A 27,743-nucleotide genomic window follows, 5' to 3' on the forward strand; every position below is an offset into this window, starting at 1 on the left:
TGTTTTGGAACTGGGTTTGATTTTTTTCCCCCTTTTTGTTCTACAAAGAAATTTGTGGTTTTGAACTATTGAACACATAATTTCTCATTTCCTACCTGTGTGAGAAGACATTGATCTAGTAGCTACAGGATCTCACTGGCTGAACAGTCCTTCTATGTGTCTGGGGATTTTACACTTATCAGGTTCTTGCAGAGGTAACAGCATGTTTAGTGCTCTAGAAGTATGAATCACTAGGTATTTGCTACAGCGATATGGCCAAAAGGATTTTAAAGCTACTGTCACACTGCATCATGCTTACATTGCCTTCATCTCATGTTGCAGAACTTTTGCAGATTGCGTGAAAAAGCTTAATTGGTGTTGGCATTCTTGCAAGGATTTGGGTATTGGCCATATCCGGAGCCAGGACACAGGTCAGGGTGCACTGGGGAACAGAGTAATAGCAGGTGTCTGCTCAGGCCTGCATCATTCTTTTCATCTGTGGTCCAAAAGAAGCTTTCTCTTCTGCTCAGGGTACAAGGTACCTTGGTGATATGTTTTTCAATTTTTCTTGGTACTTATCATCTCATGTGGCAAGCCAGGCCTCTTGTCAAACTTCATTGAGCTCCCTTCTTCATCAGGAGCCGGACATCGGCATTACTTCTGCTCTTTCCTGCTGTCTTCATTTACCATGTGAAAGTTGCAGTTTCTGGTCATTCCTGCTTGGTGTTAAGTTCTTTAAGCTCATGAGAGGGATTTGAAGGTGCTTTGGTGCCTGTGGTGAAGTGGAGCATGTAGAAAAAAAAGGCTGAGAACCTGAGAAATGAATCTATTGCGACATTTCTTGTTGATTGCAGAGGACTAGACTCAGAGGTCATGTGGGAGTCTTGTGGTCTCAAAGGGGTGTCTGTCCATTATTTCTTGACTTTTCTCATACTTGCTCACATTCTGGATTTGCTCATACTCACTTTGTTCCAACCTGCACTGCTAGGCAATTACAGCTGAATTATTGTTGTGCTGTAATGGACTTACGTATAATTTCTGAGCACAGACATAATCTTTCAAGTTATAAATCCATAGAAACATTTAAATGAGGATATGGACAACTCTTCAGTTGGGATTCTGGTGGGCAGGGGGATGAGGTGGTGTAAAGAAAGCACTGGCCTGACATGGAAATTAAATTCCCTTCCTTAAAAATACAGCATAGTAATTCCCATCTGCTCAAGTGAAAGGCCCAGTGAGCTTTCTCAGACTTGGAACTATCACTGTCATACTGAAACTGTGTGTTTAGGATAGGGATAAGCCTATGGAGCCCATTTGGGGGCTGCTGCTCTAAAAGGAGGTTCTGGTTCCCTTTTGAGCCCTCCCATTAGGTGTGAAGTCCCACTGCATTCCTTGTGCAGAGCATTGCCCTCATCTCGCAGCCTGAGGAGGCAGCTCGGGGAGCTAAACCCACAGACACATTAACCAGCAAAGATTTGCCTGAAGATGGGCTCACAGATCAAAAAATCGCACCCTTGGCCACTTCTTTCTCAAAGTCCTTCCTCTAGGTCCCATTTCTGAAAGAGTCCAGGGAGTTGCAGCTTTCTCCAGCAGCTCAGGGAGACCATCTGACCACAGAGCACTCTCTGCTATTTCACAAAATGCTCTTGCAGACCTTTAGTCTTAAGATGTGCTGAGGTCACATGACACACGTAATATGAATAGCTTTCTGAAGGCAGTATGATGGAATAATTATGTGTAATGGGAACAGAAACAAAGCTGAATTGGTTTTGATGTCATGGAAATACAAGATGTAGTCTTTTTCAGGGTATCTTTATGTTTTTTCCAAGCAACACTGAACTCCATTCTTTGCCTGTGTTTTGCAGATGTCTCGTTTCCATACCTTAGTCACTGTCCTGAAATAGGGACCTAATCCCAGTGAGAAGGGTTAGGGCAGGCTGGGAGCCTGAGGTGTTAGCTGAAGGAGGGGAGAGGTAAAGCTAGTGTGCTGATTTAGCTGCTAGGGAAGTGTTGAGGATTGTATGTCTTACTTCTGCCCCTCTCAGGGGCCAAAGTCTCTTCTTCCTTTCCTGAGATATACCCTAATCCTTTCCTGAAGTTGTGTCTAAAATCTGCCTTTCAAAAGCAAAATACTTTTCAGTTTCATTACATGAACAGAGAAGCCTGTTTTATACAGCATCCCCATGATTATAGCATTAACCCAAGGTAGAGGCACAGGAGTTCAGTTCTGTTCTGAAGGGATTTGAAACCATACAGAGATGAATAAGTAATAAAAATGTATACACCAGCACTGTTTTGCTTTGTTGTTAAATTTGTCAAGTCTTTTTCTATTGCTAATATGCAGTGTATCTAATTGATAACCATTGCCTTACCAGCAAACTATTTCAGTAAAAGCAGTTTATTTCACCAAGTTAGACAGTTACCTTCTCAAACCTGAAACAGAAATACTCAGATATCCTGCTTTATTGGTTTGAATTATTTATAACCTGTAGCATTTTACGAGACATTGGAAAAGCAAATGGATCCCCTATTTTAAATATTACTTGGTGGTAAAAGGTGCGTGCAATGCAGTATGAGATTGCGATCATAGCACTTTCCCTGGTATCATTTGCCACAGAACTTGAGTGTGCTGCCACAGCAGTGACAGTCAGGAATACTGTCATTACGGGCAGTGGGAGAGCGCTTGATTTATTTACATTCATGTAAGCAAAGTCAGAAGTTGGCCTTGGAAAACAGTAAGGTCATTGCATCTAGCAAGGTATACCTGCTAGTTTTCAAAATGACTGCACAGCTTGGCAAGATAGGGTTTATGAGCTGACTTTGTATTAATAACACATCTATGTGAAATATTTTCCCCTCTGAGGTTTACAGCCCCATATTTTCTCACAGAAAAGCAGGGGTATTATCTTTGTTGTGCAGCTTTGTTGATGTCAAATGCAGGTGTTGGTGATGCAGATGTCTAACTAACTGGAGTGAGATTTCAGTGATGGTTGTTTCCCCCCGGCCACTTGGGTCCTGAAATTTCTTGAGGTAGATAAAGGTGACCAACATCTCAGAAATTGTACCAGAAGTCAGGCAGTTTTATCCAGGAATCAAGTGTTTATCACCAAGGCACAGAGAAACGAGAAAGCTGGGAGGGAGATGGTGGGTAGGGAAGTGTGGGAGTAGTGCTGACACTCATGTACCTGTGCCTTTTCCTCCAAAATATCTGAGCATCAGGCACCCCTGGTTATGATGGGGGTTTTCTAGCTGGTTTTTCTCTTTTACTGTTCTTCATTAGCATCAGTGCTGAACATTGGATACTACATACTCCAGGTTATCCAGAAATTCAAACACTTCAGTCATTAGTATCAATTTCTCTGCCAGAGGGCTGGTTACAGCACAAGCCTTTTCTTTTCCCTTTCCTAAAGACATTTTCCACCCAGATCAATGACGGGTGATTATCCAGTCTAAATCAGGATCCTATTATGTGAGGTAGAGGAGACTCTTTTGACTACTGCTGAAATGTATGTAATAATAATAGCCTTAGAGAGGAGTGAAATGTAGCACAAGCATCCTCTGTGTGTCTCTTTAATTAGAAACCATGCAGAGTTTGAAATCCAAGGTGCTTCCTAACATGTGCAGCGTTCATTTTAATCTTTCCTCAGAGTGCAGGAGGAAGCATCAATTAAGTTCAGCATGAGAGAAACTCCTGGGAGTGGGTGCAGGAAATTAATTTTTTTAGTAATACTATGAAATTGATGATGATGATGATGCCCAGGGACAGCACTTTGAAAGCATTAACCTGAAAAGGCACCAAGCAGCCCCGTACTATGTCAGCAAGCAGCCAAAGCACTGAAAGATCCTTAAGGCATAAATTTGACCCATATTCTGTAGATAATCAACTTTCCTCTCCCCAAAGGGGATTTGGAAGAATGGTATAAAAGCATGATTTGCATTAAGAAGCCTTGTATCTTCCTTGATGTTTTCCTTGTCTGCTCCAACTATGGGTGCTTCCAAACATCAAACTGCACAAAGGTTTGCTCCATCCAGGGGAGAAGCTGAACTGCTCCTAATGGGAGCCCGGTGCAGCAGTGGAGGGGCCTTTCCCACCCCGGAGGAGGTGTGGACTGGTGGCACTGGAGTGCGAGATGCTCTTTGACCTCTTCAGCACAGTGGGGCACCCCTGTCCTGAGTGCCTGGCACACGTCAAAGCCAGAGCTGAATAAAGCCCTCCTGGCAGTCAGCTGGCTGACATGCAGGAAGGTGCCAGCCTGTCCTGTCATCAGAACTGAGGCCTGAAAGCAATTCCTAATCATCTTCATGAAGAAAGCGTGTGTCATTAAATTGCAGCTAATGAATCATTTTGGGGCAAGGGACCTGGATGGGAGAACAAAGTGGAGGCAGGATGTGGGATGTCAGGAAGGCTGCAGTCCCACCAAGGAGTGGGCAGGGATTCTGAAAAATAAGGTCCTCTTTGAGGGTAAATAACAACCACAGGGATACGTCTGATAAACAGGGCTGAAATGCTGTGATTTAAAAAGCAGATTTTTCATTTTTAATGGATAGCAGATATTTTCTTATTGCTAATTGCAGCAAACAGAGGGGAAATAATCTCTCTAAATTCCTGGCAAGAGGGTAGTCATGTATGTTTCCTCAGACAATGTGAGCATGGACACCCCCGATGGGCTCTCACCTGAGAAGGTCTCCAACAGCAAAGGGACGAGGAGGCTGCTCACACAGTGCAGATGTGGATGAGCTAGCTCCTCTCACACTGACACTTTGAGCCAAGAATATTTCAACATTAGCATCTCTTAATGCAGTTTCATCTCACTGGCTGTAAAACCTGTCCTGGTGCAAAAGAAACCTCTGTGATTTTCATGTAACTATGAGAAAAGCGCCATAGCTGGTTTTGTGTAACAGGATTTGTGTGGGCTGTTGGTAAGGGCGCGCTGCTGATAAATAAGGTTCAGTTGTAAATATTCTCTAGTGACATGGGAATTTATCCACCTATTGAAGTTTACAACTGAGCTACCGAGGAAACGTTCTTCAGCTCCACTGTGCACGCAGTCCACGGTGCATTTATCAAACGCCCTGTCAGTTTAGGGAAGGCACAGTTCAGATATTACAGTATTTATGAAACTGTGAATACCACCTCAAAAAGTTCTCTTAAGAGTACATTTTTTAAAGCTGTCTTATGAAAACTTTGGACAAGTGGAAAGCAGAGGATATATTTTCAGTTTTATAGTGCAGGAATCTGCTCTGTGGTCACATGCAGTGAAAAAGACACAACAGAAAGAACTGCTTCCTATGCACCACATTTATTTATCATAAAGCGTAAAGTAAAAGCTGCATGAGTAAATCAAATGCGATTTTTGGCAGAAGTTTGGTGTTTAAATAGGTATTTCAGATCCTCCTCTTCATCAGAAATAAAAATCAAGGCTGGCTTCTCATCCTTCATCCATTTAGCTGTTTCAGTTTACCGGCCACCCTGACACCACAGGCAGGTTCTTTGGGTGGGCACTTTTTCATCTCATTCCCATATCAGAGCGTCTTCATGATCTTTTGTCTAATACTTCCTCTCCCATACTCCTTGGAAACCCTGGCAGTGACCTAGCTCCCTCCCCTGTAAAAAACCATCCCTGTTTCACCCTTCAGGCCTTGCAGTACTCTGACAGCTCCAGAGACTCCTCAGCTCCTCAGTAAAGGCAAGTGTCAGTATGGAGGAATGATCCCCACCTGTGTCACCTCAGAAAGACTAATTTTAAAAAATTCTTAATTTTTAAAATTCTCTAGATTGTTTTCTTTGGGTGCTGCAGCCTGTGAGCTGAGGCTGCCAAAGTGGCTTGTGTTGTTTCAGGCGCCAATTTTCTTGATTCTCAGTGATTGAAATGATGGGAGAAGCTTTTGTGTAACCTTTAAGTTAATGTTTTTGTGAAGGGAGGGAGGGAGAAAGAGAGGAGAAAGATTTTCCTGGTGTGCATTTATTTATGTTAAAAAAAATAAAAGAAAAAAAAAGAAAGAATGAAGTCTCCTCTCTACTGGTAGCAATCCCAGCAAGATTCACTGGAGTGGGGCTCCCTCTGTTGAGCTCTGGGAGCTTTGCCAGATGCTAAATACAGCTGCCCACTCCATTTTTTGGGGCAGCTTCATCTCCAGGCCCTTCCTTACCTCTCTCCTCTCCCTGTAGTCCAGATGAGAAAGAAAAAATTGCAACAGAAAAGTCCCAAAAAAGCAGGGTCTGGGAGTAGGACCTCTGAGCTGTGACCTGCCTGGTCTCTGTCAGGAGGAAACCCAGCTCTGATGAGTTGTAGCAGGACTGGACTGTGAAGTCCTTTCTGGGGTGGGAGAGGGTTTCTGCTTAGGAAACGCTTGAGTCACAAGGCAAGGAGCCAAAAAGAAAGATGTGGAAAGGCTGGAAAGTAAACCAGAGGTATTGGGCTGGATAGCAGAGTTACAAAGACATTGCTGGAAAATGTAAGCAATCCCGTGCTTCGTCAGCTTCCACCAGGAAAGATCAAATGAAGCAGTTACAGCAGAGATTCATGTTATGGGCTTTTATGCAATGCTTCTCATATTTTCCCCAAAATGTTCTTTTTTTTCTTGCTGTGACCTACAGCATAAGGAATTGTGGAAAATTCCAGGGCTGTAAATGCTGCCATTGTGGAGGTGAAAAAGCCTGAAATAACTTAAGGCTCTAAAATTGCACAGGGAACTGACTTTTAACTCATCTCTTTTATTAAAAAGCAAGCAAGGACTGGTTCTGTCAGGTGGCTGGGAAAACTGAGCCATGGTTCTGCCCAAAGTAGTGTCATCTGGGGAGTAATCAATGAGAGATTTCATGTTTATTTAAAGGTTTTAAGACACACTTTGAATTGAGAACACAAGGCAGCCTTAAATACATAATGTTGTAATGCCTTGAATATAAGGAGAGGTTTTTTTGTGTTTCTCTGCATCATCAAGGGAGCTCCTATTTGATTTGTAGCATGTCTGTATTGGTGGCTCTGGCAGCTAAATGTAGCCAACTCTGCTGTCTTTCCTCCTTGAACTGTTCAAATAGAACATGGCTGTCAGTTTGCTTAGTATAGTTGCACTGGAAAATGTTTTTTTCTATTATTTGTGGGTTCTTTCTGTGTTAACCCACCACCAGTTCTTGAAGCCCTGGCTCAGGAAATGTTTGGTGGCTCTTGACCTTGTGAGGCAGTGAGCTGAGGCATATTTTGTCTGATGGTTTCTCAGGAAGCCACACTGCATACTTGGGTTAGAAGTTGTCTCGGCTGTTGGTTGGGATTTCGTAGACCAGCTTCTGCTCTGAAGTGTCTGTGCACAGCAGCCAATCCTTTCAATGAGATCCCTGCACAGGATTATAAGGGTCAAATTTGGTCTTTAGGACCCAGTGAATGGTTTCTGCCTGAAAGGTGAAGGACAGATATCTTAGAACATACCTAGGTTTTGTAAAGGCTATGGCCAGCACAAGACATCACTAGATATTTTCCTCAGTAGAGGCTGCCAGACATTCAGCTTTGTTTCAGCGAAGATTACTTGTAAGATAAAGCTTTAGACCAGGTAGGAATTTTCTGTACATCCACACCGTTTCATCAGATCAACAGAATTAAAGTGGTTCAACTGAAACCAGAAATTGACCCACAATGCCAGCATGTGCCAGCATGTACCATAAGTGTTCATGGTACCAATTATGAAAGAGCAGAGAGTTTGGAAGCATTCAGGTTTTGCAGAACGTGAGGGACTTTGCACTGACACTGTTAAACAGCTGGCTAGTACTACCCACCGATTCCCTGGGCAGCAATGGCTGTGAATTCACTGCTGGAAATCCAACCTGACCCTGAATATCATGTGCTGTTTAATAGGAGAGCATGTAGTTTGAAAAGACTTCACTTATACAATGGGTTACTAAGAAAGAGGGATCTTTGAATGTGTAAATATTGGTGGACATGAGTGAGGGGCTGAAGCAATGTGAGATGTGCAGAGGACGTGAAGCTATTAGCCATGGTTATGAGATCAGATACACTCTTGCATTCAAGTTGTGAATCTTTCTAAGAGAAATGGCATTGGACTGTAAACCTCAGCTCTGATATTGGTAAAGCAGAGATCCCAGACAGACCTTTGTGACAAGCTGTGCAGTGGAAAGCCCTCTGGTATTTTCTCAGTTGTGCTGCATGCATCAGCTGCATTTGCTAAGGGAAACTTGGAAACATTCTTTTATCTTGCTGTGTACAAAGATGGATATTACAAAGTGAAACGCAAGTTGTGCCTGTTTGCCAGATAAACTACAAAATAACCTCAGCAGACACTGTTGTCTTGGAAGATCAGCTTGTGCTCCAGTGGCCCATTGCTGAAGAAGATGAACACCATCCCGTACTGTTCTGGGGTGGTGAGCGCTGCTGTTCCCTGTTCGTTGGAGAGCAGTGCCCACGTGCTGTACCTGCCTGCCTTCGTGCTCCATCTGTTGAGCAATTCCCCTGCTATCTTCATGCTAATTGCAGAAGTCATTTCTGGAAATGGCAGATAGGGTCCTAATCTGTTTGGACACTTCCTGTCCATGTATAAAGGCTACCTCTTGCAAATGTGTAGAGACATTCCCAAGACCTTTTAGTTTTGGAAAAGCATTTTACCTTCTGTTCCAGGTGGGAGCCATGCACAGCTCAAGTGCATGTTGTCTGCATGAGTCTTCAGGTGTCACAAGGACTGCAGCCCATCTGCAGCACCATCGGCCTGGATCAGGGCCTAACTATTAGTTAACCATTAGTTAACCATTTCATTTAACCAAATTAAACAGTAAAGCTTTAGTTAAGAAGTTTATTTTTATTATGATTAATTAATAACTATATGGCACTATCAATAAACATGCCACTTTCCAGAGTATATAAGTGATTACATTCAGTTTTCATTCTCCATGGTGCTGTTTCTATTGTCATCTTAACTACTTTTATTCTCAAAGTTGATTTCAAAAAGGTTGTACGTGCAAAGTGTGATTTTTCAGGCTTTTACTGATGTCACACAGAGCTGACTAATAGCACATAACCAGTTTTTGTCTTTGCTTCTTTGTGCAAAATTAGATTCTCTTTGATTAATTTTCCTGTTATTAGCTTTCTGTGAAAGCAAATGCTGCAGTGTCACTGTTGAGATATGGTGGACAGGTGACCTGTGCTTCTGAGTGGCTGTACGTAAGACAAACCATCTTATACAGAAGACAAAGCATTTCTGAGAGTTTTGCTGTGAGATATGATGATGATTTATGATCTGTCACCCTGAAAGTTCCTCTTGAGGACAAAAGCCACTAGAAACTCTGCAGGTCAGAGATCTGGTGGTAGTATACATTTTTTGTTTTAACTGCACTGGCTGAAGTTTGCCTCAATCCCTTGTTTCTTCAGCTCGTTGCACGCACAAGTGCTCTCTCCTGCCTCCGAGGGCTAAGTGACGTGTTTTAATTTAAGTGAAAGGCCTTGCTCTGGAAAAATGTTAAACTGAGAGCAAGTGCAGCGGGCAGGATGGCGAGGAGCAAGCGGGCAGTGCACAGCCCCTGCTGCCCCTGCCAAGTCCGGCAGACACGGCTGTCACTGCCACCACAATGGAGCTGCTTGCTGTGCCAGACTGCCTTCCACTTTTCTGTCCTAAAGGGATCCAAGCGGGCGTTTCATGCTCATGATTTAAATTGCTCTCAGCTGATTTGAATGGGTGTTTTGGATGCCAAGATCCCAGTAATAGGGCAGTAATAGGGAGTAGCCCGTCTCCTCCTCAGCAGTCCTGCTGATGGATGCTCCATCACGCAACCCCTGTCCTCTCCAGCACAGCTGCTGGGATTTCTGCAGAGCTCTTACGGGTGTCAGGAAACCATATGCTGAAGTGCTACACAGCCTGCTCGTGGGGAGTTTCCTACCAGTTGGAAAATGTAAATTCAGTCCAAACCATTGCCACTGAATCTTTGCTTGTGTAGACTGGGAGATTCAGAGTAATGTGTGATGCTTCAAAGTAATGAAGCAAAAAATTAGCAGTATGTGTTTTAATTGTTATTTATGCTCTATAGTAATAGCTTGTGTTTAACTGTATTTTACCACTGAGATGTGCATGCTTTCAATTACTTTTCATTACTTTTTCCTTTCTGTGTCTTTTCTTCTTTATCCACTTTTAATTTACTTTGGATGTTTACACTTGATAGTTCTTGATGAAAGAGATAAATGTATAAACATTCATGCAGAGGAACAGATTCTTCAGAAATATATTTGGAGGATGGGGGATATGGAGATAGATGTTGAAGAATTTTGAAGGACTGCAACAAGCAGCGTGCCAGTGTGTTTTGCTAAAGTGACTTATGTACAGGTTTAAAAAAAAATATTGTCCCTAGCAGTGTTCTTATCAGGCTGTTCCAGCAGCGTGTTCTAAGGTTGTTTGGCTTTATCCATTCCTGCTTTAGCTCTGACTGTGATCAAGATCCATGGAGCAGAGGGAAGGAGGAGTTAAATACTCTTCCACCTTTTGCTTTCTTCAATTGTTGGATTCTTTCATCCTCCTGAAACAGTGGTCAGGTGATGCTGCTGCCCCATGGGGCTGGCAGCATCACACCTGCCTCTTGTGGGGGATCCCCATGTGCAAGGGAAGCCCTTGAAGCAAAGAGGTTGAGGTTTCCATTCTTTGCACAGCTTGAGCTGCACAAGGCAAGGCCTTGGGCAAGAGAAATTACCCTTCAGCATTAACATGGTTTTCACACTGCAGAAAAACAATCTTCTGCTTTGCTGTTGTAGAGAGCAGATGTAGCTGGAGGCTCAAGAGGTTTCTTGGGTTTCAGGGATCTAAACACAAACTTGGTTTGATAGAAGGGTTGGATCATAGCATTTCTGTCTGGGTTTAGTAGCCTTGACCAAGTTTATTTTATTTTTGATTTCTTGTTTTATAGGCACTTGCATGGTATTTTGGGCAAGCATTAGATGTGTTTTTTTAAGTAGTGACCTCCTCCATCGAGTCCTGCACACAGAATTTGGCAGGCGTGGGAGCCTGCCTTGCTTTTGAGAACATTGGGAAAGTGTTTATTTTCTGTAACTTTTGAAAACTGAAGACCTACTCTATCTGTGCAGCTCACATTCTACTAAGCTTTCTACTGGGAGAATTTATTGGAAGCAAGCATGTTTGGGTTTTTTCCCATTCCTTTTGTTCTTCAGGATACATAATGAAGAATGCTCCAGCTTTGCCAGTTAATTGCTTCATGGCTGTTGTTTGTCAATTTGCCAGCAGGTTTCTGCTTAACTGCTGCCATTTGACATTGCTGAAACACAAATGCAGAATGATTGAGTTGCCAACATATCATTGAGTCTTCTGCAAGGGGGATTTTCAGCATATTAACGCTTCAGGCTTTTACGTCAGTATTGATTGCTGAAATAGAAAAGAAACCTTTGGCAGTATTCAGCATCGTGCCAGCATGGATTTAGTGGCAGGAAAAAGAAACTGGCTGCTGCCGTTGACTGTGACTTCATCCCTTCCTTTCTTCCTTTCTTTCATTTTTTATTTCTATACACACCCACACAGCATTTTGAAATTTAATACACATCATAGCCAAATGCCAGTTAGCTTCACAATAAACCAGCAGGGCAAATCAACTACTTGAGGCAGTCAGTTGTCGAGGCTGTTTAGTTTTGCAGCCGCCTGCATTATGCCCGATCAGATTTCATGGCAGCTGGGGAGGGGATGATGGCAGGGGTTCCTCACAGTGAAGCACAGGTCAAGAGCTGGCTTGGAGGAAGGCAGTGGGGTGGTGGTCTCTGCCGAGCTCCCCACAGGACAGCCAGGTTGCCACCACACTGGTCCCTGGATGCAGGAGTGGCCATGGTGGAGCTGGGTGCCATGAGAAGAGGAGCAGCATGATGCTGCTGGGGCCAGGCTTGGAAAGGGAGTTCCCCTCCGTGGACATAGTGAGGCAGAAGATGCCAAGATGGGGCCCCATGGATGAGCAGGGACTTTGGCAGTGGAGCAGGGGGATGAAGTGCATGGTGGGGGTGTAGTGCAGGGTCTCAGTGTTGTCCACCAGCTGTTGTGTGGCAGTGCTCATGCATGGAGTGGGCAGAGGAAGGGTAAGGAGGTTTTGCTCTGCTGAAGCAGGGAGCAAGAGGAAGGTGTGAGCCCTCCTGCAGTTGCTGGAGAATCTATGTGCTTTGTCTCCCCTAAACCTTGCCTGTCTGCTTTGCTTTTGTCTGATCTCTTAGATGATACTTTATATCCTGTTTTAGATTAGAAGGTTTTATAGGAAAGACCACCTGGGCATTCTGAAGGTGATGATTTCTGACTGAAATGCTGCTGCATGGAACAAAGACCTGAGGGGAAATAGGACAGGGCATGAGCCAAGATTTTGAACATAGAATGGGAAGGACATGCTCACCAGCAGGGCTTGGGGAGTTTGCATGTCAGTCGGATGTCAGTTCTGACTGACCACTTTTCCTTTGCATAGGGAAAGTCAAGTGAAGAAGAGGGGGGTGGGTAAGCCAGAATTGCCTGCACAAAGATTTGGCAATGAGGAAGGTAATCAGGATCAGAGGAAGGTTTTTATGAATCACATAACCGTTCACGAGGAGCGACATTACAACTAGCAAACAGCAGCAGAGATTGTTTTTATTCTGTTTCTGAAAGATGCTTAATGCTCCCTCCTTTCAGGTGTAGTTCAGAGGAACTTTCTGAATCTGATTTGCTTCTCACTTATGAATTAACCAAAAGTAGGAATAATAAAGGGAAACTTAGAAAAATATGCTTCTTAGGGACCATTAATATAATCTGACCCTGAAAAGTCCACTGAAAGCTAGATCTTTTGGCCAGAATATATAATCAAAGAAGCTTCAAGAGTTTATTTTGGGTGTTCGGGGATTTTTGGTTGGTTGGTGGTATTTCGGTTTTTTGTGGGGTTTTGGTTTGTTTTTTGGTGGTTTTTTTTGTAATTGTGTTATTAGATTTCTCTCTTTGTTCAATTTGAGCAGGCACTTAAAGCTTTAGAACAGGACAAGTAGCTTTATTTGAAAAGGATTAGAGGACACTGGTACCTGGGCCACAGTTAATGCAAGGCTTACCTGGGATGCTCAAATCAAAATGGGTACATAGGACCTTACAGAAAGGCTGGGAAGTGTCTCAATCACAGCAATTTTTCAGTAGAAGGGTATCTTTTCCACTAAATAATGTGTTCACCTTAAGAAGTGCCTCTACAGAGTTTTTAGTTGAAAAGCTGTGATTCAGAATTAGAAAAGCAGTAGCTGACAATTGGAGCAATTTGTTTTGGAAGTCCTTCCCACTGTCAGTTGCCCAGATCTTCTCTGTGTAGGACAGTTCCTAGGTGACATGGTCCACAGATAAGCCCATGAAAGAGGAGAAGAACACAAGCACCTAAACTGCAAATTCCCACATTAAGGTCTCCAAATAAAACAATGCCAGATTTCAAATTTATATCTGGCAGTTTGTTTGTTTTTCTTAAAAGTCTTCATTTGCATCAGGTGAAGGTAAAAAGAGAGACCTGAATCATCTTCTAGCCAGATCGATTAATTACCAATAAAAGCCCAGCATGTATTGCGTAAGAATTTCATTGGTGAAGTGTGCAGTGGAGTAAAATCCACTTTCTTTTTCTGTAGCACTGAGGGCTGTTGCCTTTTTACACAGTAAAATGAGGCTTGGGAAGAGAAAGTGGCTAAAAAGTAAAGAAATTGATCTGACCTTGAATTGCTTCAAAGATCTTGGGAATAGGAAGGTCCCATCTAGGATAAGTGATACAGAGTGTGTTTGCCAGGCGTGTATCTGGATCAGCACTGTGCACCTGGCAGAAGTCTTACTCTTACTTTGATAAATTGTCTTCTCCCAGCATGAATTAGAGTAATGAACCTTTTATTTCTAAATTACTACAAGGCTCTGTAGTCTTTCAGCTTAATGTGGAGTTTTTCTTCTAGTTTCAAATCAGTAATGCAATCTATGCCTTACCTAAGGAGTTTGATGGTATTGTATGCTTAATCTTTAAAATGCTGGGTAGGGGGGGCAAAGCTTTGCTTTCAGGGAAAGTAACCATCCTGGCAGAGAGAAAAATATCAGTAGGATGCTGCCACTGATTTGGCAGAAACTGTTTGATGCTTTGTTAGCTGGCTGTTGATTTTATGCTATTTTAGTTATGTTTGAAGGTGCTTCCAAAATACCTGGTCTTTAAGTGGGTAGCTCCATTCAGATACAGCAAAATGCAGAAGAATACAGAGGAAAAAGAGGAACTGCAAATTGCTAATGAGAAAAGTTAGAACTGAGGACACGTCTGAATGAAATTAAATGCCCCTCCAGACAGCATGGACAGTGCTCTGAAGAGCTGTGCCGGTTTGCCTGTCTCCTTCACTGTGGCCTGTAGGCAGAAAGATCTGTCGCACAGATCTTTTTTCCAAGACCTGCACAGCTACTAAAGCGTTTCCTAATAAATAAAAATGAGTAGGTTAGTGCCTGCTTGTGAAGGTGCGTTCAAGAAAGTTACTCTTTGATAAGTGTGGTGTCTGCCTGCCTCAGTGACCATCTGGCGCCCAGAAGCGGGCGGAGGTGCCGGCAGCAGGCTGTGCTTCTCCTCCTCCTGCTGAAAGATGCAGGTGTAGGAGCATAAAACCCACCCCACCAGAGCAGTCCATTTACTGCACCCGTGGGGATTGAAAAACGCCTCCACCCTTGGCTTTAACAAATACCGTGAAAAGTCATCCCAGCATCTCATTTTCCGGAAATGCAGTGTTGCTGTCAGGCCACTCCACCTTCCCCCAGGGAAAGCATCTGAGTGTTATTTTAGGCACAGGAATGTCATCCAGAAGTACAGGCATAAGAAACACCTGGGGGAATACCAGGGTGTTTTATTAAATATAGCTTTACTTTTTCATTGTCCCTATAGGACACCCCACTGACAAGCATGATGCACAGCAGGGAACAGACTACTTAAAGGCATGTGTATGCAAAGAAAACCGTGTCATTTTTGTAAATACAGCTCTGAAAAAAAAAAAAAGGCTCTTATGGAAGGTTGACTGTACAGGACCTCTCTAACATACCCGTGTTACATGCTGCTACATCTTTGCAAGCTGACTCTTAGTTTGAATTAAATAAAATGAAAAATGGAATAGGATAATGCAGCAATACACCTTTTCTACTCTAGTATGGGTTAAAGAGCTGTTATAAGACCAAAGCAGCAGGAAGCTGTGTCCAACACAGTTACTTAGCCTCTGCTCTGTGGGATTCAGCAAGAAGAGGAGCAAGTAGACAGGGAGGGCAAGGACTGCATAAACCAGTACTTCCACCAAAACGTCCATGCAGTTGCAGCCTGGGTGAGCTAATCTATCTTTCACTGGGACAAAATGAACTCTGGGAAGAATTCTTCACACTCAAGTGGCTTCCATCAAATAGGTTTCTCTTTTCTATCATACCAAACTATGAACTTTTTAGGCTTTTTTTTTTCTCATGGGCCATGATTTTTTAGTAAGCTTGTTTAATTCTTTTAATGAGTGAAAGCCTCAGAGCTCTTTTTAGTTCTAAAAGAACTGCCTATTCCACTTTTCCACAAGGACATTAATTCATAATCAACAAAGAATATTGTAACTGTTTACAGTAGCCTGTAGTGAGTAGCATAAGACTTGGGGATTTTGACAGAAATAAGAGTATTTGGTTACAGAATCAAAAGCTAAACAAAAAGCTCAAACTCAAAAGTGTTTCGAGTTGCTCAAACAAATGCAATGAAAAATTATCAATTTGCCAGCTTTTATAACCCTGTGAATCATCAAGCTTGTATTGTTTTTTCTCTCTTCTGAGCTCCAGAAACCAAAGCAACCCTGAAGGTCAAAATATCTAATATTTTACCTTTAGACATGTCCAAGTTTACTTGTTTAAACATATAGTTCTGCTTATGTAGGATATTTTGCAAATTAAGTGATGCCGCATGGTGGTGTAAGAGGTACTGCAGGTTTCAGCTGAGCTACATGAGATGGACAGTGCCTGCTCTGATGTAACACACCTGCCTTCTCAGGCTTATCATCACATACATCCTAGTTTTCCTGAGATCCAGTGGACAGCATTATGTGGCAGTCAGCTGCAGTCATTGGGGTAATTTGGTAAATGATCATGGCTGATCAGTTTGCTTCTAGCTAAAAAATTACTCTAAGGAAGATATTCATGCTGGCTGGAGTTTGCTTAAAGATGTTTATTTTGTTTCCCCAGAGTGTTTCTCAGCTTCCCTACGGCAAAGCCCTCTACACGTATGAGGGAAAAGAGCCCGGTGACCTCAAGTTTAACAAGGGGGACATCATCATTCTGCGGCGCAAGGTGGATGAGAATTGGTACCATGGGGAGCTCAATGGCAACCACGGCTTCTTCCCTGCCAGCTACATCCAGTGTATCAAGCCCCTCCCACAAGCTCCACCTCAGGGCAAAGCACTTTATGACTTTGAAATAAAGGATAAAGATCAAGACAAGGATTGCCTGACCTTCACCAAGGTAGGGGAATGGGTTTTTAAAAAATGTTCAGAAAGCTGCATCTGTAGGGAGTGATGGGGCACATGTGGTGCTGGCAGCTGAGTCAGGAGCACAGGGGTGTTGGGACTGGTGGGACACCTTCCTGGTCTTCCTGGCCTGCCTGGCCTACCCTACTCTGTGAGATATCTTGAGCCATGAGTAGCAAGGCTGGTATAAAGCTGGTGAAGCTCAACAAGTAGAACTGGCTGCACGCTTTCTGAGAACATTTTTCTAAAAAGCATGCATTTCGTCTGCATTGAAATGTTCCCCAAGAATGACTCAAATTTCAGAAAAAAAACCTATTGGAAATGTGTCTTTTAATGTTCCTTATTGAATCAGATGTTCCAGTGTTCTAAAATTACATTCAGCTTCACAATGTATATTGCATCATACCATACACCAATTAGCAGTTGAAATACACTATCATCATAATACATCACAGTATTTCCTATTTTAAGAACATAAAGACAGTAAAAAGAAGACATTTAAAAAACAGTCTTTGTTTTTTTTTAAACCAAAATGTTTAATAAATTCCCATTGGAATGAGAGAAAACTGAGATATTTCTGAAAACTGAGTAATTTCCTTTGGATTTAAAATGTCATGTTTTCCCTTTCACCCCCACCTCCCCACCTGCTTTTTGCCTCCCCCTCCCTTCCCTAGCAATTTGTGTTGACCTTAGATGGGTTTCATGGATATCAAGAAACCCACAGTAAAATAAAGTATATCCCCTATTGTTAATTTATGGCAGCGAATGCCATGGAGAACCTGTTAATTACCATTTTCTGTTTTATTTCAGCTGTCTGCGGCTGTTATAGTATCACATAGAGTAATAACAGTTATGCTGAAAATGAATATGAAATAGATGATAAAAATATCCTTCACCAGTATTTTACTGACCTCCTCTTTTGAAGCTACTTATTATAGCTGAATGAATTATTTGCAGCATATAATTTTCTCACCGAATGTAACATCTTTTTCACTCATGCAGTGTTTCTCAGCAGAATGCAATTTCCCAGACTGTATACTTTCTCATATTTATTTAACAAAGGATTTGTAAGCACTTTTGTTCCATAGCAAGTGAAGTGTTTGATTGCAAACACTGCAAACCCTGCGACTAGCCAGCCTCCATGGAGCTGTGAATCTCTGCGAGAAAGTGGGCTGCTTAGTGAGAAGTAACAGCCATGCACTAACAGAAAGTTAGCCAGAAGTTACCTCTGAGACCTTATCAGTAAATATATATTTTCTGGTGCCTTGTTTTTATCGCTGCCTGCCCAGAGGTACACTGGTGTCTTCTCTGAGATGCAATCTTCTTTGTCCACTTAAAATATTCCTTGCTCGCTCAGTCTTAAGAAATTTAATAGGTATGGCAGGCAGTTGTGGTCTTTTTTGTTAGAGCGGGTCCTTTCCTAGACACTTTTGTATTTGATATATTTGGTGCCATAGATTAGAAAACCTCCTTTACAATAACTGCCTTTGTATAGCGATAGTTCTCATTTTCTCGGCTGTCCAGTGTCATTCTCACATGGTGCATTTCTTTCTGTCGTATAGCTCTACTCTTAATCTCTCAATTTTCCTTGTTTTCACCCCTTGTGTTACTGTCGGCATCCTTTTATCCCTGATGACTGTGTTTTCCCCAAGGGGGGTTGGTTTCTCTTCTGCTGCTGTTTTCTACTTTAGCTCCTTCCACTACACACGCTGTCACCTTGTAACAATTTTTATGTCCTGCCTATTGTTCTCCCCGACAGTGAATAATCTATTTTTCATCTTGGGACTTTACCATCGTGTTTTCATCAGTTTTCTCAATGCTAATTTTAGCTGTCACCTGTGCTGATGAAGGTTCATGTTTAGCCCAGATTATAGATTATCTGCTGATGCAGTCAGTTCCTCTGCACAGAGCCCTGAGCACTGCAGTGCTGTAGATGTGATTTGTCACTTTGAGCAATATGCATCACTTGAATGTCTCAGTTTGCATCTGAAGATGCTGGACCAGGTCTCAGTCTCATTTATGCTATTTGTTCCTTCCTCTGGCAGAGGGGTTACCTTGGCATACTTTTTATTCAAACTAATATAACCTATTTGTGTCCTGCAACTCATTTAAGGCTATCAGACACTTGTGATTGGATTTTACTTATAAACATATAATAAAGAAGAGTTTTCCTCTAAAGAGAAGCTATAAGAAGGAAACTCAAACACAGGGATCTTCTGTATCATTAAGTTTTGTTGCTCTTTTGCTGGGCTTTGCTTTTTCCCATCCCCCTTGTTACTATGCACTCAGAATATCTATTGGTACAGTAAAAGAAAACAAAGGAAGGATATTTGGTGTTTCCTCTTACTAATTTGTTTTGCTATGTTTTTTAAAATTAAAATTTTCCGTTGTTCCAGAGGTGTGTTGCAAGGAAATGAAGTCTACTTTACACAGATCTTCATGAGCAGTGCTGCAGGGTACTTCTGCCATTTACCCATTTTCATCTCCTGTAGATACAACACTCTCCAAATAAAAGGCCAAAGATAGATCAAATGTAATAATTTTGTATGTGTAAGAATAAAATCAGGAGGGGCAGAGAAAAATCTGTCTTGAGTATCCAGTGCAACAACCAAAGCTCCCATCTGTCATTCTTGTACACCATTTGTGCTCCCTCAAGTCCTCCTCCCAAATAAACCATACTTACAGGCATAGGGTCTCACCTCTGTTCTCTCCTCTGCATTGTCTGTAAGATGATAGAACAACCCAGATTTGATGTTTTCCCTCAGCATTCAGCAGTGATTAGCCAAACCAGGCAGTTATTTTTTCTCTGTAACAACTGGTTCCAGCCTTGTGTCAACTTTGCACCAGTTTAACTCCAGTAGCTTCAGAAGTTTTACTCATGATGTTCCCTAGTGTGGTTGCAATCATGCTGTGGCCTACAGAGCCTAATTGCATGCCCTTGGGATATATTTATTGGCTTAGCTTTCTAATCTCTCCTAACGTGGTACCACACTATGGACCTGGGATCCTGCTGTCGCTGTTTTAAAAAATAATCTGTTCTCCTCTGGGCTATGAACGCTGGTACAAACCATGTGCAAGAGGATTCTGCTCTCCGGTATAGCAGTGCAAATCTGAAGTAGTTGTGTAGTTGTCTGTGTAGTTACTCCAGCCTTACACTGAGTCCAGTTTCAGCCCACGAGTTTGTTTTGGTGTTCGACCACTCTTTGCATGCATCTTCCCATGGCCATCAGAAGGCTGAGTGATGCTGGTAGATGAGTCTCAAACCTGTCCAGGTAACATCAACTGTTCATCATGCTTCATTGCTGATCACATTTTTAGTAACATCAAGTGTTTCCTTCATTTTCCAACACTTTTGTTCCTAGCCCACAGTGGTGTCTAACAAGAGCCATTCCAATCTTAGAACCAGCACATCCTGTTGGGGTCCCTCCCCTGCCATGTAGCCCTGGGAGAGGGGCCCTGAGGGCACAGACACGGGGTTTCCCTGCCCCTGCTCAGCCTCGTTCCCATTGGTTGGTTTGTGTTCCCTGCGCGGGCAGAAGGACCCTTGGTCCCGTGACTGGAACAGTTCCTGGGCAGAGCCCCGGCCATGCGGCTGGAGAAATAAACATCTCTCTGAAACAGCTAGCAAGAATCTGTCTGTCCATATATATTTCCTTTCCACGGGACTCCTGGTTTGATATATGCGTGTTGCAGGATCCCCACTGCAACAACATCCAATACTTGTAACTAGCTCTGGAGCAGCCCCTTAGCACTCAGTTCCAGCAGCATTTGCTGTTCACAGAGGGACCATCCTGGCAATAGCTGGTGACAGGGATTCTCGTGTCAGCTGGCAAGTGCTGTTGCTGGACTCACCAAGCACCACGTGGTGCCATCCTGCCATTGCTGAGATCTCCCCAGTGCTCTAGATGGAGTAGTTATCTCTGCAGAATAGCAGGCACAGCTGCTCTGTATTGCATCGTTAATGGCCATTAATGACTAGAATAAAAATCAGGCTGTGAATCATGACTGTTATTGGACACAATTTTGTGCTGCTTTCTCAGGAAGAGGATTCATTTCTCTGTCAATCAGATTGCTTTTTAAGTGATCTATCTTTGACTTCTTTTCTGATAATGATTATAAACTGGAACTGCAGGTCCCACATGCCTGTCACAAGGCTGATCCAGCCCTGATGAATAGAGAGAAACTCGAGAAAGAAGGAGAGAGCAAATAATTAAAGGCTCTAGCAACAGGCATAAAAGGAGCATGACATATCTTTGTCCAAACTACAGTGGATACCATTGGCTTTTGAAATGAGATTTGAGGCTTGGATTCCTTTATGCTGCCTGGAAATCAATTTAGTCAATGTGAAATAGTGAAGTTCAGAAAGCTGAAGTGGTATGCCAAGAGATCTGTGGCGTTTTGCTATTCATGATCCTTTTGGGAACCTTTCTAGGAATTTATAAGTAGCACGGCTATCCAGCTAATATAAGGTTCTAAAACAGTTCATGTTGAAGCTTTCACCAGCTCACTGTATAGAATGATGTCGTTGGCTGCGAATTCAAAGAAACTTTCTAATAATAAAAAATTTCAAAAGATTTTTTGGGATTTGCTGTAATTCTGGAGATTTTCAACACCCTTCTTAAAACTAATTATGTAATGGAATTCTCAGGAATTTGCACTTTGCTCTCCCACAAAGATACTCATTTTGAATGTCAGCATATCTCAGGATGCTTTTCTCGTATATGACCATATTCAGCAACCAGACGTGGCTGAGCCGAACTAAGTTCAGTGCATGAAGTGCTTCCAGATTTCATGCATCCATACAAGGTGAAGTTGAAAGGGATCTTCAAAGGTCAGCCATTCCCCACCCCATCCTTGAGCAAAGTAAACACAGGATAAACCTTTCCTGCCAGGTGTCTGTACAGCCTGCTCCAGGGATGGGATTGCACAGTGCCTCTAACAAAATCTGGTCGAAAGCTTCTGGGGTTTTACAGTTTAAAATTTTTTCTCTTAATTTCTTATGTGTGTATGCAAATACATACATATATATATACACATTTATATACAGTGCTGGGTTAATGGTTGGACTCAATGATCTTAGAGGTCCTTTGTAACCTGAAAAATCTATGATTCTATTCATACCCATATGTATGCACTTACACACATGTAAGGTTATATATGTGCATGTAGTGTAGACCCATCACATTTTGTGTTTTTAAAAAACTCTTTTAAGGAAAGAAATGAGCAAATATAAAAATAAGAACACTCATAGCAGGTCCCTGAAGTGAGGTAGTCATTTTTTTTCCTCGTTTACACCCTTTACCTAGATTCTAAATTTATGCTAATTGGTCTTTTGTAAGAGCGTGTGGAAGCTTTGCAGAGATGCATTACTGTCAGTTCTTTAAACAGATCAAAAATGGTCTGTGCAGACAGGGCTTTGGAAGGGAACACTATCTGTTTCTTCAGGAAATTAAATGCACAAATTCTTTTTGCATCCTTCCAGCTGTAATAAATAGCTGAAGGACTCAGTTTGTAGCCGTTTCTATGAGCTTTCCCCTAATGGATCATTCAGATGAATAATTCAAAGGAAACATTTAAACTATTTCAGAGTGCACGTGTTCAAAATGCACATGTTCAAAAACTACAAAGTACATCACATCACATCTCTGTTCTGGTCATTTTTCTATCAATGCAAATCCATGGTCTGAACATCCTGGATCAGGAATTTGTGGGGTTTTTTCTATGTGAGAAGTATCTGCAAAAAAACAGTTGCCCTTGCCTGGCCATTGGACATCAGTATCTTGTTACCTGGAGTATGGTAGACCATTTGTAGCTCTTATTTTCACAGAGTGACTAGTGTAAATAAAGTGAGATTGGCAGGGAACCCTGTCTCAGCTTTCTGGAGGAAGAGATTTTTTTCTTTTTTGTAAATTTCTGCACAGGAGCAGAGGAAGATTGGATGCCGTGAGGGAACAAAGCTGACTTCCCAGCTTCTCTCAGCCCACTCCTTCCTTTTCTCATCGGAGATTTGAGCATCCAGGCAGAGCCCCATTGAGAGGGCTGCTTTCCACAGCTGCTCTAGAAAGCAGTGCTAGTTCAAGCCTGAGTTTAGTATGATGACCCCAGAAGACAGGGATGGTAGCAGAAATCCTTTGACAAACTGAGTAGTTCAAACTGGGAAAATTCAGGATTTTGTTCTAGACACTTGAGTTTTCCTAATGACTTGTACGTTCTAGGTTGGAACTATACCAAGAGAAAATTTGAGCAGTACGAATTTGGTTTGTACTTTGCTTTATCTCTTGTTTTATAATCACAAAGAAGTTCATCATCTGCTGAAATTTTTGTAAGGTCCTCTAGATTAAATATAATATTGAAATGCCATTGGTTTTAGGAAATGAACTAGTATCTGAACTGAAGCTGATCCAACAGGTGGATGCAATTTGGTTTTTACTATGTTATCTTTGGCTTTTTATCTGCTTTGCAATTTTACCTTATAATATTTTTTTGTAAAGAAAAGCTGACATTCAGTGTGTCAGCAGTGTAGGCTTGTTGCTGAGCACCTTGTACTATTCCTTATGCTCCTTGCTGGAAGTGTTTCCAGGACTACCTTTGCTGTACTGGTGCTTCCCTTTGAATTGTCTTCTGGAGCAGACAAGCATCACAAATTGACTCTTGGATGCACAGGGGCAACTTCATGCTAAGGAGTTTTCACCTATGATTTATAGGTGACCTCTTGGGTCAGACATTCTTCTCTCCCCTTAATGAAGCCAGGAGTTACCTATTATTAGTTATTAGTTATTCCCACCTGCTGTGGCCAGACCCTTGGAGCTGCTGACAGCCAGCATGAGCTGCATCAGTCTGCAGGGTGCTTCAATGCACTTTGAATAGGATGCCTGGGATAGGTTGCTGGGCAAGCGATGCTGCTAGCCCAGGATTCAGGAAACGCTTTTACCTGGCTTATGACCTCCTCTGTGTACTCACTCTGTCAGCTATCATGTGGGTAACTAAAAACTGGCATCTTTCTACTGAAAATATCTGATTATGTATTTTGTGTATCTCTGATTTTAGGATGAAATTTTGACAGTCATCAGGAGGGTGGATGACAACTGGGCAGAAGGAATGCTGGGTGACAAGATTGGCATTTTCCCTATCCTCTATGTTGAGGTAAGTTTAGAACACATGGTGGTAGATGCTGGTCTTGACATCTTGCGGGGTTTTGTGCCTCAGAGGGCAGGATAACCTCAAGTATTCTTATATGAGAAGGATAAATTAAAACAGAATTACTAAAAAGGGAATTTTTTGGTTGCTGTCTGCTAAGGCACTGTGGGAGTACACCCAATTCAATTTAAAGTGGTCAGCAAAGTATGTTCCATGAGCTACTTCTAAAGGCTTCCCCTTTGGTGTAATTTCCACAATGCATAGGGAACATAGCGGGGCATGATTGCAGTTGGGATATCTTGCACGTATCTGAGGAGAGATGTGAGTTCTGGGCTGGTGGAGTGCAGCAGTGCAGCTTCAGCTGTGGTCAGAATGCACAGACCTTCAGAGGGTGCTGTGGGTGTTCCCTGCCCCAGCAGGGGCTCAGACACCTCCACGCATGTGCCCAAGAGCTCTCATTCCATGTGTGCCAGACCCATCTTTGTCGCAAGCATTTTCTGTTGTAATTTCCACAGGAGTCTTATTTCAGAGTAAATGCTGAGACTTCACTTCCTCTGAGCAGACCTGTGGTGCCACCTTTTCCCACTGCTGCCCGTCCTCCTGCTGGTGGTGCCCTTGCAGCCAGATGCTGCTTGGGACCAGGGCTGCAGCCAGCAGTGGTGGCCCGTGGTGGCCCGTGGTGGCCCTGCTGGTGCAGCTCTGTTGTCCAGGTGCCAGGCAGTGCCTTCGAGGAGCCTTCCTCCTTCATGGGTGAACCAGGGGTGCAAAGAGCAGATGAGCACCACATGCATGTGTATTTTTCTGAGGTGCTGCCACTCTGCACCCAGTACTCGGAGCAGTATCACCCTGACTCTGCTCCCAGATGTTGTCTGGTGTTGCTCTGTAGTGAAGCATCTCTTGTGCCCACAGCAGGGCCTGCTCTACTGTGTGTGGCTCTGGTGCCTGCCTCCGAAATTACTTCTCCAGATTTCTTAGTCAGTGATTGGAGACAAAACAGACATAATTAGTGCCTGACTACCTAATTATTAACTCCAACAATGACCAATTTGGAATAAACTGTCATTAATATACATTGCATTCCCACAGTTGACAAGAACAACAATATTAAAACAAGAATGTGTAGGAGCCATTATTGGGAAACCAGCTGCCTTGCATAAGTTAATGACTAGTTTTCTTCTGTTCTGAGTGTGTGAGACATTTTCAGTTTATTGTGATTAAATGAGAAAGCTGGGTTTCTCCCAGATTTCATCCTTTTCCCCTTCTTTTTCTTGTCCCAGGAAAGTGCAGTGTTACTGTCCTGAATTTTGCTGCAGAAGGAGTGAACTAGGGACCTCTGCACAGCCAGCCACCATTGCGCCTCACCATCTTTCCCCAGCTCTAGTTTCGTGTGGAGGCTGGCACTGCCTATGCACTGTGCAGTATCCTGATCCTTCTCCCACTCCTAGGTATCTGTTCTCTATAATTACTGCTCTAGAAGGGTGAAGGGCTCACAACCTTAGAAGAACAGCTGTAGGGAACATGAGCAATGTCTTGCTGAAGTTCTCCAAGCACTAGGACATGCTGGGTGGCCATGGAGGAGCAGGAGGTAGCACTGTGTGGAATCAGAACAGCGATGCTTGCAGATTCTAAAGAGGTGCAAACAGCCAGGTAGCCAGCACCAGGGGACAAGAACACAAGTAGTAGGAATGTCTGTGTGCATATACATTCGTACCAGACACACACAGAGTAGGTAAAATAAGTGCAATTATATACACTTATGTGTATATTCGTGTGTATACACACACACATGTTTTATCTGTATAAATTTGAAATCTGGAGATTTGAAAGGCCTATTCATATGAGATACTTGGGTGCCATGGACATAACATTTGTGCAGTGGTTTGTAAAGCCAAAGGGAAGTGATCCTCCAGACTACAATATCAGCCACCTATTTCATCCACATGATGGATGAAGGCCTTGTTCTGAATATGAGATGAGCTTATGCAAGTATTCGAGTTCCACAGTTACGTTGCTGTTGCCAGCTTCAGATGTTACTTTGCATTAAAAATTAAAAGGAATCAGCAGGTCAAGTCCCAAAGAAGTTTTGAAAATCTCAGTGCTGATGTTTATAAAATAAATCCATTAAAGAAGTAGTACTTGAATCTAAAAACACTCCTCAAACCTGTCCAAGTCCATTAAGTGGTTTTCAAAATCCTGGCAAAATGTGTGGAATAAACAAAGTTTAATTCTCACAGTAGCCTTCCACTTGTGTCAGTTGATTGGCTGAAGTGTGTGGGATTTCACATGGCATCCTAAGCCTTGCACTCTGGATAGAGTCTATTCCAGCTTGGCAGGCTCTGCTGTCCCCAGTTGCTCCCACGGCCCAGACAAGAGCTCTTACCCTTGCTATGCAAGCCAGGGCATTAGAAAACAAGCCGGTCACTTTGAGGATCTCAGGGTTTAGCATGCCTGGGCTACAAACAGTGGATATAATCCTTGTTGTGGACCCCTTTGGTAACACTGTCCTGGCAATGTGCTGCCATACCCTTCACACAGGTGCTTGCACTAAAGGCTTTTTGCAGGTGCTTAAAAAGGTTTTGCAATGGGTGATAGGAGGGGTGGTTAGCAAATTCTTCACCAGGATCACTACTGCTGTAAAGGAAGCCCAGGAAGACAGCTTTTAGAGCCAGACTGTGGTGGCAGAGGCACAAAAAACCAGCAGACATCAAAATATGCCTAAAACACTGTCCCTGCAGTGTTTTAGAAAGTCTCTATCTTAGCATTATGTTTGGTTGTCTGTACAGCCATATGAGTGTAACATGGCATGGATCTTACTCTTTATTCCTTACAAGTGTTTTGCAAGGGTGCTTGCATTTTTGCAGAGAGGCTTTTTCCTGCCTCTGTAGTGTCATCCCTATCCCAACCTCAGAAAAGCTACAGTTGGATAAGGAACAAATATTCACAGCTCACAATGATCACTTTTACAGCATGAGTCACAAACAATATGTTCTGTCAGGAAGAGTTTGGACTATTGTTTCTTCTTACCTTGTTGCTGTCCTTCATCTTCAGTAGAAGTCATTTGGGCTAATAATTTGTGTTCTAATTTGTCTACAGAAAAAAACCCACAACATAATCAAATTGATCCTCAAGGTGCCTTCTGACCTGAAATAAACATCTTGTTAATAATCTGTATGGTTTGAAGTCATATCATTGCTAGGAGGAGTTTTGGACCAGCAAGGAATTCCAAGCCCTGACAAAATTTCTCTTATTTTACTATCTTCAAGCTAACCCTTCATTCTTAATAACTTCTGTTATTACCTCTGTTTGAAAGTTGTGTTCTGCTGCAATGTGTAAAATTGAGAATAATGAAGAATAAAGTGTGTCCTAATAGATTTAAGTGTCTGGGAGTGAAATTTGAGGGCAATGGTGTGCTGAATATTTAGAGGGATGCATCCTGCTCAGATGGGCAGGAACTGGAAATTCAAAAATCAGAGCTGTTAGAGCAAAATTTCTGCATGCAGCCCCCAGAGCAAAGAAGTATTGACCAAGATCAAGAAGCCTTATGAGTCAGTGGTAGAGCAAGGCAATTATGTTGGGTGCTACTGTGACTGTAATATCAGCAAATTACAACTGATGAAGTGCCAACCCATTGTTATAATGTTTTATGGCAGCAGGAGCACTGAAAGCTGTGATTAAGTAATATTAGGAGCTTTAAAATTCTTTTTACAGAGCAGTGAAGCAGGGTAATGAGGATCTTCTCCTGTTCTTCACAGCCAAAAAAGAAAGAAAAAAGTAGAAAGAAGGTCTAGGAAAAAGAGGGAGGAGGAGAATGGGCAGAGCCGATGGTTTCAGTGCCCTGCGGCATAGGTCCAGAAGACTCCCCAGGGAAAATAATTCTTGCAAGTCACTGTTTAAAAAGAGTTCAACCAGAATTGAAAATAAATCAAAATCCGAAGCCAAATGCATTTCTTAAAGAAAACAATGATTTTTTGTTCCAAAATTATCTTTGCAGAGCAGACCATCACATTTAAGTCTTGTGCTGTACCACAGGATCTCACAGTCATCCTAAAACAGCTTAACCCGTACAGGGGAACCCGAGCACATTTACCAGGATCCCAGCTGTGGTTGCTGAGTAGTGTCACAGAGACCCATCTTCCCAGCAGAAGGAGGCCCTTAGCTGTATAACTA

At 42.6% G+C, this 27,743-nt stretch overlaps 1 protein-coding gene and 1 long non-coding RNA gene across 3 annotated transcripts in view; both read left to right on the forward strand.

Annotated features, from left to right (window-relative positions):
- SH3RF3 (SH3 domain containing ring finger 3) overlaps window positions 1-27,743 on the forward strand; it is a 244,917-nt gene that overhangs the window by 137,069 nt on the left and 80,105 nt on the right. For both annotated transcript variants that reach the window (XM_032100460.1, XM_032100461.1), the window contains exons 2-3: window positions 16,159-16,434; window positions 23,487-23,582. In XM_032100460.1, coding sequence (XP_031956351.1) covers window positions 16,159-16,434; window positions 23,487-23,582 — 372 coding nt within the window. The remainder of the gene's footprint in view (window positions 1-16,158; window positions 16,435-23,486; window positions 23,583-27,743) is intronic.
- LOC116440120 lies at window positions 24,412-26,947 on the forward strand. The gene is made up of 2 exons (XR_004238420.1): window positions 24,412-25,021; window positions 26,670-26,947. It is a non-coding gene; the product is annotated as an uncharacterized LOC116440120 (long non-coding RNA).

This window comes from Corvus moneduloides, chromosome 2 (assembly GCF_009650955.1).
Source record: "Corvus moneduloides isolate bCorMon1 chromosome 2, bCorMon1.pri, whole genome shotgun sequence".
NCBI lineage: Eukaryota > Metazoa > Chordata > Aves > Passeriformes > Corvidae > Corvus > Corvus moneduloides.